This window comes from Leptosomus discolor, chromosome 3 (assembly GCF_034619465.1).
Source record: "Leptosomus discolor isolate bLepDis1 chromosome 3, bLepDis1.hap2, whole genome shotgun sequence".
In the NCBI taxonomy this organism is placed as follows: domain Eukaryota; kingdom Metazoa; phylum Chordata; class Aves; order Leptosomiformes; family Leptosomidae; genus Leptosomus; species Leptosomus discolor.
The window spans coordinates 69,296,712-69,312,134 of NC_141393.1; the positions used below are offsets into that span (position 1 = coordinate 69,296,712).

A 15,423-nucleotide genomic window follows, 5' to 3' on the forward strand; every position below is an offset into this window, starting at 1 on the left:
GTGCCACAGCCACCGGTCACCAGCTGGTCACATTATCTCTCCCCATCTCATGTTCCCCAGATATTGGAGATACAAGTGACTCAGCTGACGACCTCCCTGGGATTTTGCGAGGACCAGAGAACTGGCCGTGTGAGGGCAGGCTCTCTGGTGGTGTGATGGGACACAACTCCACCAAAAGGGCTCATGGTAGCTAGAAACCAACCAAACTGCAGGCTCACCCCATCTAAAGTCCCAGCCCTCTCCCACCAGGCGTAGGCAGCCAGGGGCATGATGAGGAAGGGTGATGGGGTGGTGTTCACCACCAAAACTGTCCTTCTCCAGGGTCAAGATGGGTCAGTGTGAGAAGGTATGAACTGACTCATGGTGGAGAAGGTAGCAGCTGATGCTCACAGCTTTCGCCTCTCTGGGTCTGGCAGAGCCAGAAGGAGAAGAGCAGTGTGCTCCCAGGGGTCTTGCCCCACAGATGGCCCCAGCATCTGCTGGTTAAGCTCTCCATCTTCCTCTCCACCCTCTCAGTGTCCTATTAACCCACCTGTGCTTCCTTTGCAGCGGCAGGATCTCGTATAAGGATATGTACAAATTAGTACGGGTGATCTCGCCTCCTCTGGGCCTAGGAGAGAACTGCCCCTACAGGGTGGCGTGCAAGGTTTGCCTCCCAGTCCTCCGCCACAACCTGGCCACGGGACGCACCATCCACCCCTCCTTCCTCCCTGCTCCACCGCCACCGCACCTCCCGAGGGAACCCTAACGTTGCTTTCCTTCGAGTTTAAAGAGGTCCGCGGCCTCCCAGAGCCAGCAGCTGTCCCCCTCGAGGGGAGGCATGAGTGGGGCCAGGGGGGGCTCAGAGCCTTCCGGGGTGGGTTTCGACAATTTGTATCCCCCAGCCAGCCCCCCGCCCCAGCTCCATCGGCACAGTGAGCCCCTGAAGGGTGCCAGGCCAAATGCCATCATCCCTGCTTGGCTTCTCAAAATGATCTCAAGTGGGAGTAGGAGTTTTCTGGGGGGCTTAGGTGTGCATTACTCCTGAGGAGGGAAGGAGGGAGCAAAGGCAGGAAGATGTTGGGGACTTTGCTGTTGTTTTGGAGAATGAAGACTGGGGGGAGGATGGGGAGGCCAGGGTGACCTCTCTCCCTGGGGGACACCGTGCTGTGCCCAACAGACTCTTCCCCAATTGTGGCCCTTGTAGGACACACAACCACGTCTCCGGGGAGGAGCACTCTTGCTAGTCTTGCCCTTAGCTTGCCAGACCTGCTTGGGAGGTGGTGGGACCTCGACATATCTCTGGAGCTCAACAGCTCCTCTTCCTCTGCTTGAGCCAAGCTCCCAGCTGTTGGCCATGAGTCCACAGCAGCAATTTGGCCTCCTTGTGTCTCTCTGACTTGCAAGGGATTTTTAAATTTTATTTTGGAGTGACAGTTGAGCAAAATCCTGCATCTGCCACCTTCTCCAAAGTGCCACGGTGTCTATGTCTGTGTCCGTGGTATGAGAGTATGAACTGCAGAGCTTGCTCTTACCTCTGCATCCCTCGCAGCATCTGAGGAGATGTACGAAGGAAGCTCAGATGCCACTGACCCTTGATCTTGGCTCTGAAGAGGAAGCAGGATCCTTGGTGTGGCGTGGTATTAGCCACCACGTCCTTCTCACCGCAATAGAAATGCTTCTTCCAGCCAGCATCCCTGGAGCGGGCCTGTCACCCTTCACAGCTGGTCGTGGGGATGATGCACACATTTGAAATCTTGAAGTAGACCACCAGAAGTAAAGCAGAGCAAGCAAGACAAGGTCTGGATGCTTGGTCATCTCATTTATGAAGAGGAATTTAGGGACAGGAGATTTCTTGCAAGAATCTCAAGTGGCTCGTGTTTAAGGAGAGGCTCCTTGCAGTCTTTCTGCTCTTCTCTTTTACATCATTGGCAAAGGATGGCAGCTTTGCTGAGGACACTTGCTCAGGTCCCTGCAGACAGAAGACACCTTCAGGAGGAATTTCTAGTCTTTCTCGATTGACATCAGGGTTTTACTGCAAACACTGCTCTCCTAAGGTGGATCACCTGGTGCTCAGAAGGGTACCTGTCATGCTTCCTGGGAAGAGGGAGCTCTGCAGAAGTCTGGGCTTTCTGCTGACTCTGTGGGATGGACAGAGCGGTGAAGCTGGGTAAACTCAGGGGGGAGGTGGAAGCAGAAAGAGTGAGACAAGCTTCTGCTGTCACGTGAGGGAGACCATCCCCATCTCTTCCTTGTGTTACCTCGGTCTCCTCCTCCCTGTGCATGGGGTATTTCAAGCACATGAGATTTTTCAGGGATTTCTACTGCCCTGGAACAATTCCCAAAAGGCAACTGATGAAAAAAGATAACCCATGTGGTTCTTGCATCTTGCCACCATGGTCGAGATCCCAAAACGCCAACTTGTTCACCTTTCAGTTTGGTGAGACTGCCCTGCACATCACAGTGTACAGGTTCACCTTCCTGGAGCCCACAGCCCTATCCTGCCAGGCAATGCAACAACGATGACTTGCAGAAACAAACACCAACGTGTTTATGGAGTGGTAGACAGCCTGCTCTGGAAGACATGGTGCTTGGGCAAGTTCAGCATGCAGCACAGTGGTGCAGCATGCTATGGAAGCATACAGAATCTTGCTAGGCCATCCACAGGTGGGCTAACAAAGGGGCATTGATGCAGGAAGACTTCCTGTGGAAGTCCAGCAAACTCTGTTCTTATGCTGGGGAGAGCAGGTCTTGTAACTGTATCTTGCTGGGACTGTATCGTGGCAGCCTGCTCCATTCCTTGGGTCTGTCTCTGACTTTCTTTACCCCCTCGGCTTCTAGCAGTTGTGCAAAAGGGAGCCAAGGCATCAATTTTGCCCTGTAAAAGTAGTCTTTGAGATGGTCATAGGTCAGGTGAATGCTCCACAGGCTTTGATGTTCCTGTGGACATCACCTGTTCCTGAATCTTCTCTCACGTCACTTGCTATTCTGTTGCTCTATTCCTAAAAGCCTTGTATGGAACAGTACTTATTTCCTAACCACAGGACAGATGTCCCCCAGATTTACTTTTCAGAGTACCAAGACTAAGCCATTCATGTCTGGTGGTTTTACAGGCCACCCTTTGCTACAACCACAGGTCACATCTCTGTCCAGAAACAGGACAGATTGTCAGGTCTCTCATCGAGGATGCACCCGTGCTTGGACCAGCTCTTGGAGCCATCCTGTTCAGATGGATGTCATTCAACGTGCCTGCCTGTGCTTCAGTCCGTGGGGATGTGGTTTCTGGGTGCTGCTGTGCTGCTCAAAACACTTTAAGATCTCTGCTCTGAGAAGCAGCAAAGTGTGCAGCCTGTCTGTGAGAACAACACAGTTCTTATGCAGTCCTTCTTGGCTACTGATGCAAACTCTTCTTTTTATGGGCAACCATTCGTCCTTCATTGTGTGGAGAATCTCAGTATGAAAGACAGTGTCTGATGTGTGCTAGGTGCACTAAAATCCCACCTTCTATGAAGAGTGGGTAGAAGCTCACTGTCTTGCTTCTTTTTTGCACAAAGTTCGTGCATGAAAATCTTGAAGTCATCTTCTGCCCTTCAGACACCTTGAGTCGGTGCACATCCAGCTCTGCCAAGGCGCTGCTTATGGACTCCTGGACCTGGATACTTCTTCTTGATCATCCCACTTAATGTTATCCAGTGTTGTTATCAATACTCTTTCCAGCTCATTTAGGTATGTCAGGTCTCAAAGGGTATGGCTTGCCCAGCCTGTTCTGTGCCTGCACCCCAAACAGCTCCTGCTGTGGGTTGTTACCATCTCTCATTCACATCCGAAATGTCAGGACTTATCTTGGTGGGGGCCTCTTTGGCCAGGGGTCTGCTTCCAAACCAGTGGTACCCCCTGAGGAGAGGAGATATCTTGTCCCTTTTCCATGCTGCTCTGAGCACATGGGTACTACCCCCACCTTGGCCAAGAGGCCAAGATCCTGTGGGGAGTGCTTAATTTTTTGGCAGTGCCCTCTTTCCCAGGCCACCCTGGCTGAGTTGGATTCCTCTCCATCAGCATTGTCCTGGCCCAGCTTTAAGAGTATATGCCTTTGCTGTTGCAAGGTTGCCCTTGCCCATTAACCATCCTGAATATTGCAGCGCAGGACAGAAGCCTGGCACGAAGGGGAAGAAGAGGTGGCTGAGCCCAGGATCCCTGGGAGATGTACTTGAGCAGCCTCTTGGATGCACAGAGAGAGGGAGACACAGCCCAAATATCTCAGCCTGGCAGAGGGCTCAAGGCGTCATTGGGTGGCCCATTTTTGGTAGCGTTCCTCACTGCAGCACTCCTAGGCAGGTTCTTACAGAGCAGAGGAGCGCAAGGTGGGGGGCCATCCTAGCTGCCTCCCTTGGGAAACCCAAATGAACCCCAATGTTGGAAGGCCCAAACAGCTGCCTCTGCTGAGACTCTTTAAACTCCAACCTGGTGGAACTTGCAGCCGCATGTGGGAGAGAGCCAGGGCGGGAGCATGGCATGTACAACTTTTCCTCCTGGTTTTGTTTTTTCAGCCAATTCAGCATGCCTTTTGCACTGGTGCATGGTGGGAAAGTGGTCCATCCGCAGAGCCAGATGGAAGCAACTGGGCATCTTCCTTTGACAAGTGACCCTGGCCCACTGCCTTCTATGCAAGATGCTGCCTCCCAATTGCATAGACCTTATGAGCTGGGGATACACAGCCTTCCGGCTATGGGTTAGGTGGCAATGCAAAGAAATACCCAGGCCCCCCCCGGGAGGGAAGATGCTACGGAGGCCACAGAGCACTGTGGTGCAAACCACCATTATCTCAAGTAACCCATGGCTTGAGTGCCGTGTATCTGATTTATACCACTCACACACAGCCCTGGAACCTGTGGGACAAGTTGGGGGCTGCTGGAGGGCTTTAGGAAAGGGGTTGAAACCAGAGAAGGACTCCGAGACTGCTAGCGAGACAGGCGCTTGAGGCCAGCAGCAGAGAGGGGTGAGTTGCTTTCTGCCAGCATTCCTGGGTCTGTGTGAGCAGTGCTATAAATCCACATCAGGACAGTCTCTCATGTATGATTTGCCTTGATTAACGGGTTTCCTGTTCTTTTCCTGTTTGTCCGTTTGTTTTTTTCTCTCCTGTTTTCCTGTACTTTTTTTGTTTGTACGTGTTTCTGCTCTCTGGGAATGCCTCCTCTCTCTCTGCATCTCCCTCCCTCCCCTTCCCCCTTCATGAGCAGTGGCCGAATCCATTACACTGAGATGTATGAAATGCTGACTCTTATGTCACCACCGCTAGGCCTCGGCAAGAGATGTCCTTCCAAAGTGGCCTATAAGGTAGATCAACCCTTCCTTCTATGGGGGCTAGAGCTGATCAGGAGCCGGGGGTCAAGGGAGCTGTGGGAGGTGGGGCTGGAGGGAGCTGGGGAAGCACTGGGGGCATCCGATGTGTTTAGCTTGCTCCTGGGGAGCCTGGTGTGCTCAGAAGAGTCCTGGCCATACTGGCTGGTCTCTACTGCCCACGCATGTGATGCTGCTGTGATCGCTCACAAGCCCAGGGAGCTCTGGGGTGGAAGACCCCAGTGGAAGAGGAGAGACAGGATCAGCAACAGCGTGGAAGTGGGAGGGTTGCAGAAGATGAGGTGAAGATCAGCCCCACAGCACAGTTAGGAGAGTGAGATGTCCTCAGGAGCTCCTTGACCCAAGCTCATCCCCTGGCCTTGGAACCATCCTTATCCTGGCCAGCGCAGAAACAGGGCTAAAGCCCCTGGGGATGGGAAGCAGGTGGGCAGCAAGGACATATCCTATAGAGGCAGCTCTGCAGTGTGTGAGGAGCTGGGTGCATCGGCACGAGCTATCCCAAGGATGACTTGTGCAAGGCAAAGCCAGGTACCTTCAAAAGGTGTCTCTGAGTTTTACCCATTTGTTCCTCCTGGGGCAGTGGCAGGCAGTCAGTTCACTGTGCATCCTCCCGGCTGCACAGGCATGGTGCAGGAGCATGGAAAGCCCTGAAGGTCTTAGGGTGGGAGCTGAGTGGCTTTGCTGAGGGCAGCAGCTGCTAGGACAAGACTTGGAGCTACAGAGCAATGTGCTGCCCAGGTCTGGAGCAAAATGAAGCTTTTCTTGGCCACAGGCTGCTGCCTGCAGCCCTTTCAGCAGCATTCAGGGCTAGTGAAGGGGGGGGGGGGGGGATTTCTGCGCACTTGCAAACGCCCTGCCACCCTCTTTAGCTTTCATGTGTTTGTTCACGCACGCATACATCCACCATCACACTTTTCCAGGAGAAAAAGGAAGGCTTGAGGGCAGGGAAAGGACATGAGAAGCCGGGTATGGAATGGGCAGGGAAGGGATGATCCAAGGTATTCACAAAGCAAAATATACTCTCGGGAAAGTGGATCTGGTCACTTCCGTTTGCACCCCGCCTGCCCAGGGTGGGGAAGGAGCATGGCGTGTCTAACCTGCCTTGATTGCCCTTCTCTCTTTCCTTCTGCACTTTTTCTACCCCTCCTTCCCTTCCCCACCCTTGGATAATTTGGACCCTGTGCATGTGCTGGCAAACTTCATCTCTGAAAGACGCAAAAAGGGAGCGCCAGGATGTAGCATGCTAGAGGAATCCAGCCAATCTGAAGTCCCTGAAGGTTAGGGACCCTCCTCTCCCCTGCCCCAGGTGGGAAGGGTTGAGAGCCAGAAAGCCAAACCACCCAGGAACAGAAACCTGAGCCCCCTTCTCCCCTTCCCGAGCATTCCCCACGCCCACATCCCTGACCGATCAGGCGTGTCTTCCAAAAGTGCCGGGAGGTGCCGTGACAGCCCCAGTGCCATGGGGAGAGGGGCTCAGGGGCCGTTCCTGGGGCGCAGGAGGAGCCCTGGAAGGCAGTGAGCCGGTGTCCTGGGGTGGAAGGAGCCGGGGGGGGTGGTGGGGTGATCCTTGCCCTTCTTTTTTGGCTGTGCTGTTTTGACACTCTTTGTTGCTTTTTATTTTTTAATTTTTTCCCCTTTTGTTTAATGTTTAATTTCTTTTCCTCCAGCCTGGTCGATGTGTTTTTCGATATTGTTTTCCGTCCGCTGTTTTCTTCTCTCTCTTGCGCAGAGACTGGTGCTGATGAATATGCCCGTGGCCGAGGACATGACGGTCCATTTTACCTCCACCTTGATGGCACTGATACGCACGGCCTTGGACATCAAAATTGCCAAAGGTAAGGTCAGTGGAGTAGGGAGGGGACAGAGCCAGGAGGGTTTCAGAGTGACCAGCACTCATTCTTTGGGCGCGCTGAGGACATCACAGCCAAACTGGGGTTGGCCGCTCAGAGCTTGGCACGTAGGTGAAAGTGATTACCCTGAACGGGCAAATTTCTGCCACTCTCTATAAAAAAATCTATTTCTTTAGGAAAGAGGTGGCCAGTTTTCCACTAGAAGCTGCTTCTAGAGAGTGGAAACAGCTTGATATCCGCTGTGTAAAGGGAGAGAGAGAGAATTCCCCTTCCTACCCATGTACAAAACCAAACGAAGAAGGGAAAAGATCTCATGTGCTAGGCTTCCTAAGGCTGGGGAACAGAAATGTCTCTGTCAGGGAAGAGAAAATGTTCAGAGCAAGAAAACCTGCTTTTTTTGTTGTTGCTGGAAACACTCTGATTCATCAGATCAACAGCATTCTGCAGAAACGTGCCATTTTCAATAAAATGTCCCCTGGGAACAGCTCAGCTGTTGGAAGAAAACCCAACCCAGGGCAAGCTGCTCAGACAGCTCCTTGGGTTCAAGCCTGTCTAGGTAAAGCAGAGATTTGAACCTGGGTCTCCTACAGCTCAGCAGAGTTGCCCCAGGCTCAGGTGTCTCCGGTTGGTGAGTGTTGACAGCTTCCATTGAGCCTGGGTCTTCCTAAGCTCAGCAAACCTCTTCACCACTGGCCAGAGTGCTCTGCTCTCCTTGCACAGAATCACCGAGTATTTAAGGATATCGACCAAGTGGAGCTGCTCTTTCACCAGCACATGATCTGCTCACCAGAAAAGAGAAAGTGGGGCAGCAGCAGGTGTGTGTGGGCTGGAGTAGGATTGGAGCTGCAGAGACGGACCCAAGATGAGCTTGAAGATGGCAGCTTTGAGTGGGAGGGCAGGGGATGGGGAGATGGAGGCACATATGGAAGGGATGGTAGGAAAGTTTCCCTGTGAGAGCAGGAGACCAGGCTCACTGATGTAAGATGGCCCTTCCAGCCAGAGAGAGATGGTTGCTGCTTGTGAACCTCACTTTAGGATGGGAAAGGGGTATTTTTAGTTGGACTCTGGTGCCAGGTCTTGATGTATGAGGGCCATTTCTCACCCCTCGACCTCCCTGTTCAAGGTGGTGCAGATTGGCAGCAGTTAGACTCCGAGCTTCAAAAGGAGATCCTGACCATTTGGCCTCACCTGTCCCAGAAGATGCTTGACCTGTTGGTACCCATGCCAAAAAGTGAGTCTCTTTGCGGGCTATCATTGCTGCCAAGTTTCCATCATACCAGCAGCAGCTTCTTCCCAAATGGAGGTGGGGACAGGTCAGACTCATTCCCTGCTGGGGGTGAAGTGGGAAAAGGGTTTGTGCTGCTACAGGCTGACTTCTGCCTTGCTCTGCCTGGCTGCTTGGAAACGCTCTTGGAAAATGGCCAGTTTGCAGTGATCTACTCCTGCCAAATCCAGAGTCTCCTGTAAATCATCTCTGGAGCATGTAAGGGCAGGAGGCTGAGCATCGCTTGCTCCGTTACATATGGTGATGTGATGAAGATGTGTGTCTTGGTGGTTTATAACGATGCTTTCAAGCCATCTCCATCTGTTTTATCTCCACGTGGAGTGTCTGGGCGTTCATCTCTCTTTCGGAGCAGTGAGCAGATATTGAGGGTCACCAGGGTATCCTACAGCAGGGCTCTTCCTGAGATCTGTGCTGGTGCCTTCAGACCTGCTGTTTCTGCTAAGACAAAAGTGTCCCCCACCTTCCTTCCCCTCTTATGCTCTCAGACTCTGACCTGACTGTTGGCAAAATATATGCAGCCATGATGATCATGGATTACTACAAGCAGAGCAAAGCAAAGAAGCAGAGGCAGCAGCTGGAGGAGCAGGTGAGGCTCAACGAGGGCATGCGGTGGGCAGGACAGGGATGTTCAGAGCACCCTCACTGCTTCCTACCATGTCCCAACCAAACACGCAGCCAGTTGCATGGGATGCAGCTGAGGGATGAGGATGGTGGTACAGGTTGGGCTTTGGTGACTACAAGGCACACATATGTGCATCCTCAGTTCCTAACAGTGAACATGAGCATGCTGTCACCTTCCCAAGTGGTGGGGACTTGGTTGGTGAAGCACTGGATGTTCATCTGCATTTCCTACAGGCTCAGCTTCTTCCTTTCCTCAATACAGAAAAACGCCCCCATGTTCCAGCGCATGGAGCCGTCCTCCTTGCCACAGGAAATCATCTCAAACGCGAAGGCTCTGCCTTACCTCCAGCAAGACACACTCTCGGGTCTGTGAGTATTGTCCTGAGAAGAAGGGAGGTACTTTTCTGTTCCTGCAGCCCTTGTTTTGTCTTCTGGAGCTGGCACTGGGATGCAAAGAGTGTTAAATATCTGCCAAGAGCAGGGGAAACTCAGTCCAGGGCAGAAAGCTCCCGGCACAGAGCTTTTGCAGGATCCCAGGTAGCTAGTGTGCGTCAGCATCACCAACAGCAGTGAAGGTGGCCAAGGGGGATTTCCAGGTGTCTGCATGGATGCTTTTCTTGCAGGACCATCCTGGCACAAAGTTCAAACTCTCACCTAGGAGGGTCTGGGAGGGACCTGAACCTCGAGAGCAGTTGAGCAGTGGGTCCCTGAGTGGTGCAGGGTCAGTGGGGGATCCCAGCACCCTGGCTGGTGGGAATGAGATGGTGGGAGTTACTGGCACTGTGCTGTCATGGGACCTGGGTCACTGGTGTCCTCACCTGCCTGGGCACCGCTTCAGCTCTCCAATGAACATGCTGTTTGTCATAGGGATCTCAACAGCCTGGGGGCAAGCACAGGGTTTCCCCAGTCTGAGCCACTGGAGATGCAATGTCTAGCAATGGCAGGACCCATCTTGTGGCCTCCCTGAAGCTGGACTGTCTTTGCAGGAGCGGCCGAAGTGGGTTCCCCTCGCTGAGCCCTCTCTCGCCACAGGAGATCTTCCAGCTGGCGTGCATGGATCCGGCCCACGGGCAGTTCCAGGAGCACCAGTCTCTGGTAAAGTCACACACTGCCTGGCGGGTGCTCTCCTGCAAGTCCCAGGGAGGATGTGGTGGGCATGGGGAGGTGTGGGGCTGCCAGCATGATGGTGAGATGCTGCTCCCTGCCCCCATGGCAGCAAGCACAGTGAAGGGGTAGCAGCTGCTGGGTCATGTGTGGATCTGAAGCAGGGGTTAAATGTCCCTGGCTGTCCTCCAGTTGGGGCTGTGGCCCCTCACCACTCTCTGGACACTGGCACTGGCGACACAGCCACCCCTGGACCAGCCCTGGCCAGTGGGGCCCGGCAGCGGCAAATGTTTTTGGGGCAAGAGCTGTGACCAGGGTCTGATGTCCTGCTGTAAAATATCCTTCTCTTCACAGGCTGCTCTATTTTCCACTGAGCCTCATTTCAGTGGGTTACCCCGTGCTGAGTAATGGTATCTGATGTTTTCGGATTCATGTTCATTTTGTTGTCAGTGCTGGTGTCCCCAATCTCAAACCGAGCTGTCAAACTGTCTCCAATGGGAGCACACCCCTCCGGCCTCACACACATGCCGGCCGGCAGCAGCAGTGTCTGTCTGTGTGTGTGTATATATATATATATACATATCTATATATATCTCGCCGTGTCTGTGTGTGTGCATTCGTGCACCACCCCGACGCTTGTTGGATGCAGTGTTGTGCCACTGTGCATCTCCAGCCCGGTCCGTGTCCCTGGGGTCTGTAGCACTCTGTGTGAGCTGTGTACTGTGCAGGCAGGCATCCCCTGCCCCGGCCAACCTGATGCCACTGTCCTCCCAGCGGGGAGATGGCAGATGAGACTCCCTACCCCCCATAAAGTCACCTTCTGGCAGATCTCCAGGGTCACTCCCTGCCCATCTCCTTGACACCAAGTCCTGTACAAGAGACTCCCCTAAACTGGGAATTAACCGAAGCACAAAGGTGCCACAGGTAGCATGCTTTGTTTTAACGGGGATGTGGCCAGAAAGCCTTTAAAGCAGGATCAGAGAGAAAATCCCGTGTTTGTCCCCTTCTGGTGAAAGGAGGAGTTAAAGCCCAGGCAGCCAGGGTGTCACCAGGTCCAGGCAGGGTTTCCACTGTCACTGAAGATGAATTTGCCATCAGGCAAGCCTGAAGCATCACATCTAGGCTCATCTGCAGTGGGTTGTGGATCAGAAATTATTTTTCAGTGGCAACGTGTTAGATGATATGTCTTAGACTCCCTTTTTGGCCCACTTAAATTCTGCCCCCGGTTGAGCAAGCAGGGCTGTCCCCTGCAAATGGGGCAGAAGCAGCGCGCTATCCTGCTCCAACCGCATCCCAAGAGCTTGGCTGTGTGTTTATTTCCAGGAGCCAGAGGTTAGGGAGTTTCAAAGAGTGCAGCCCTCTAACCGTGGCAGCTACCTTCCTGTGGACACTCAGGACCACGCTGTCTCTGGGAGGGCCTCCTCCATGCCTCGTCTCACTGTGGATCCCCAGGTAAAACCAAGCAAAGCCCCCACGGGTGCCGGGTCCAAGCAAAGCCAACGAGGTAACGCTGGGGCTTCTCTCCGTGCTCAGCAACTCCCACAAGCCCCAAGGCTTCCCAAGCGCCCCAGTATCAGAGCATATCCCCGCATCTTTGGGGTACTGCACAAGTAGGAGAGCTGCTGGGGGGACGCTGGCAGCAGAGAGCAGCCAGGGGAATCAATCTCCTGGCTCATGTGGGAGGTCCACGGTGGAGCAGGGCCACTCTGGGAGGTTGCGAGTGTCCTTCCCATAGTGGGACACTCCTCCTTTCCTCGAGCCGTGGGTGCTGGCGGAGGTTCAAGGAATCCCAGCCTGGCTGTCAGATTTTTCATTCCTTTTCCATTGTCCCGCAATGCACACACTTTTCCGTCTGTCTAGGGAAACCCAGGCCACATCTCACCTTCTCGTTTGTCTGCCCAGTTTCTCTGTTGTTCTGTCTTGTACTCAGCCTGCACCGAGACACAGATGCTCTTATGGGGTTTAGTTTTGGTGTGAAGTCTCTGGGTCTGCTTTCTTACAGAGGTCCTGGTGTCAGTGCTGGTGTGACATGTCATGGCACTTTGGTGGGTGCGAAGAGGAAGGGAGGCTTTGCCTTGTGGGCTTTATTGACCATTTGGGAGCAGGGGAGATGATCAGAAGGAGGGGATGGGGGCAGAAAGGGTACAGCGCAAGAAGAGAAGACAGGGAGACTGGCCCAAGACTGCAGAGGCAAAAAGCTGCTAGAATAAAGCAAAGGAAGATATAGAAGGAGATGATGTTTTCCACAAAACATGTGAGAACACAAGCTAGAAGGAGGGGATAAGGTAGAAAGGAGAAGCATGGAAAGGAGAAAGCAAAGGAGAGCGATGGTAAAACAACAGCATGAGTGGAGAGAAATGGAATGAGTGCAGGAGAAGGGGATGTGGGAATAAAGGAGGACCAAAGAGAACCAGTGCTGCCACTGAAAAAGTGTCAGCAGCCAGGAAAATAACCACCAAGCGAGGGGCACTGGAGGATTCCCCCTCTCTCAATGATTTCTTGTTCGATGTCTCTGTTTGCTCCGTGCAGTCTTGTTTCCAAGGTGGGGAGGGATGCTGAGACAACCTGGGGGGCAATGGCCTGGTACCCGCTGTGTCCCCACGCCTGGGGCAGGACACTGCTGCTCTTCCCCCAACACACAGCGCCTTGGCTTGAATCACAGTCACCGGCTTTGCTTGCTGAGCACAGTTCCCAGCCAGCTGGGCCAGGGGAGCTCACAAACACAAAAGCTAAACCCCACTCTCTTCCAACCCCAGATTTGTGCAGAGATTGTCTCGGGGGTCTGTGCTCAGGCTGGCTGCACCCCCACCCTGAATGTCCCCATCCCGGAGGCTGGTGTGCCAGTGATGGCGGGTGAACTGGTAAATACTTGACCACCGGTCCGCCCCAGCCCTGCCCGGCGCTAACCCCCTCCCCGGCTGGCCGGGGTTGCTTGCAGGTGGTGACAGACACCAGCTCGATGCGGCGATCGTTTTCCACTATCCGGGACAAGCGCACCAACAGCTCCTGGTTGGACGAGTTCTCCATGGAGCGCAGCAGTGACAATACCTACAAGTCCCGCCGGCGCAGCTACCACTCCTCACTCCAGCTCTCTGCCCGGCGTCTCAATGCCGACTCAGGTGAGGAAGGGCGAGCGACTCCATCCCACACCAATGCCAAAAAAAAACAACCCCAACTGAGCATCCCCCATTCCTGGGGAGAGGATGGTGGGGACTGACAGGGATGTCCTGCAGGCCACCGGTCCGACGGGCATCGCTCGGGCGGCAGGGAGCGGGGACGATCCAAAGAGCGCAAGCACTTGCTGTCCCCCGATATCTCCCGCTGCAACTCTGAGGAGAGGAGTCCCCAGGCACACGACGAGTCACCAGAGCGGCGGCGCGAGTCCCGGTCACCCAGCGAGGGCAGGTCACAGACACCCAACAGGCAGGTGGGTGACAAAACCCCTTCCTAAGCAAAAAGAGAGGTATAGAAAAAGCTCTTTGCCAAAACCAGGAAGATAAGCCCCACCTCTGGGAGCTCTGTACCACCTCTCTTCGCTACGGTGTCTCTGAGTCCCCTGTGAGCTGAGCAGGTTGGGGCTATCAGGCTCTCTGCAGAGCATTTGGGTAGAGGGGTGCATCTCCACACTGATCCTCTCGCCACTGTGGCATCCACTCCCTGCCAAGTTTGAGGTGTCCCAGCTACACTGGAGATGCCAGTGCTTGAGAATGCTTGAAGCCCACAGAGATGCTGCCTGTACAGACCAGCAGCTGGTGAGCTGTTAGGTCTTCCTGCAGTGCATTTGCAGGTGCATTTTACTTTTGACCACCAAGGGCAGACATCATCATTGTCTGTGGAGCAGATGCTGAGGCAGGGATGTGGCAGATGAGGGTGCAGTGGGGCCCTATCCAAGCAGGAGGATGCTCCGGGGAGCCCAGGCTTGGGGGGGCGGTCGTGGGTGCATGGAACTGCCCATTGCACCTGTATTCCCCAGCATGTCCTGGTGTGTTGCAGGGAACGGGCTCCCTGAGCGAAAGCTCCATCCCCTCCATCTCGGACACCAGCACACCCCGGAGAGGCCGCCGCCAGCTCCCACCAGTGCCCCCCAAACCGCGTCCCCTCCTCTCCTATGCCTCCATGCTGCGGCACGCCGGAGACTCCTCGCCACCTGCCGAGGAGAGCGAGGGGGGCTCCCCGCTCCTCTCCTCCACCCTGGAGCCCAACGCTGCTGGCCTGACCGAGTCTTCCAGCTCCCCGGCGGGGAAGCAGAGCCGACAGTCCACGCCGCAACGGTACATCTCGGAGCCCTACCTGGCCCTGCACGACGACTCACATGCCTCAGACTGCGGTGAGGAGGAGACGCTCACCTTCGAGGCGGCCGTCGCCACCAGCCTCGGCCGCTCCAACACCATCGGCTCGGCCCCACCGCTGCGGCACAGCTGGCAGATGCCCAACGGGCACTACCGGCGGCGGAGGCGAGGGGCAGGGCAGGGCATGATGTGCGGGGCCAGCATCGACGTGCTCAGTGACACCGAGGAAGACGACAAGTGCTAGAAGCTGCCCCCCGCCCCGCCTCAGCTCCCCACCGCCCCGCCGCCGCCCTGCCCCTCTCCAATGCATGCTCTTCGCCACGCCTGGGAATGAAACAAAACCAAAACCAAATGCAGGGGAAAAGGAGAAAACCAAAACGACCGGAATGGAGGGGAAAAAAGAAAAAAAGGAAAAAAAAGTCTTTGTGCAAAAAAAAAATTAAAATCTGTTGACTTTCATTTATTACTATCACTTTTTTTTTCTGCACAGAGAAGCATTTGAAGGGTGGCGGGGCAGCCCAGCTGGGCGTGCGCTCTGGGGGGCAAGTGAGAGACCCCCTGGCCGCAGCCTCGCTCCCTGCCCCGAGCAGGATCCCCGGGAAGGCTCGTCTTGACAGTCTTCTGCTCCCCAAGGCTGGAGAGTCCCAGCAACGGGGTACCAGGGTGCCCCTTTGCTCTGTCGCTCGGGCTCGTGCTGCTGTGGCTTTGAATTTCCCTCCCCGAGGGTCTCATCCAGCCCAGAAAAGGGGCGAGGTGTGATGGCGGAGTGTGGGGGCTGAGGGGTAGGGGTGCACCAGGAACACTGGAGCGGTTCTGCCTGCCAGGGGGGCAAAACCGATGCCAGCTGGTCTGTACTGGGGCAGGCGGGAACAGAGTGGGGGGGCTTAGCGCTGCTGAATGTATCCTGTCTCCCACTGACATATATTTATTTATATAC

At 54.6% G+C, this 15,423-nt stretch overlaps 1 protein-coding gene across 6 annotated transcripts in view; it reads left to right on the forward strand.

The window, feature by feature from the left end:
* The window catches only part of CACNA1E (calcium voltage-gated channel subunit alpha1 E), a 112,782-nt gene extending 98,052 nt beyond the window's left edge, over positions 1–14,730 (forward strand). For 3 of the 6 annotated variants that reach the window (XM_086462417.1, XM_086462419.1, XM_086462420.1), the window contains 9 exons: positions 5,217–5,313; positions 7,067–7,172; positions 8,311–8,418; positions 8,958–9,058; positions 9,356–9,462; positions 10,080–10,188; positions 13,136–13,316; positions 13,431–13,624; positions 14,191–14,730. In XM_086462417.1, coding sequence (XP_086318543.1) covers positions 5,217–5,313; positions 7,067–7,172; positions 8,311–8,418; positions 8,958–9,058; positions 9,356–9,462; positions 10,080–10,188; positions 13,136–13,316; positions 13,431–13,624; positions 14,191–14,730 — 1,543 coding nt within the window. Of the gene's footprint in view, positions 1–549; positions 647–5,216; positions 5,314–7,066; positions 7,173–8,310; positions 8,419–8,957; positions 9,059–9,355; positions 9,463–10,079; positions 10,189–11,520; positions 11,650–13,135; positions 13,317–13,430; positions 13,625–14,190 lie in introns of all 6 variants that reach the window. The other 3 variants (XM_086462416.1, XM_086462421.1, XM_086462418.1) reach the window with 2 other exon arrangements.
* Positions 14,731–15,423: the final 693 nt, after the last annotated feature.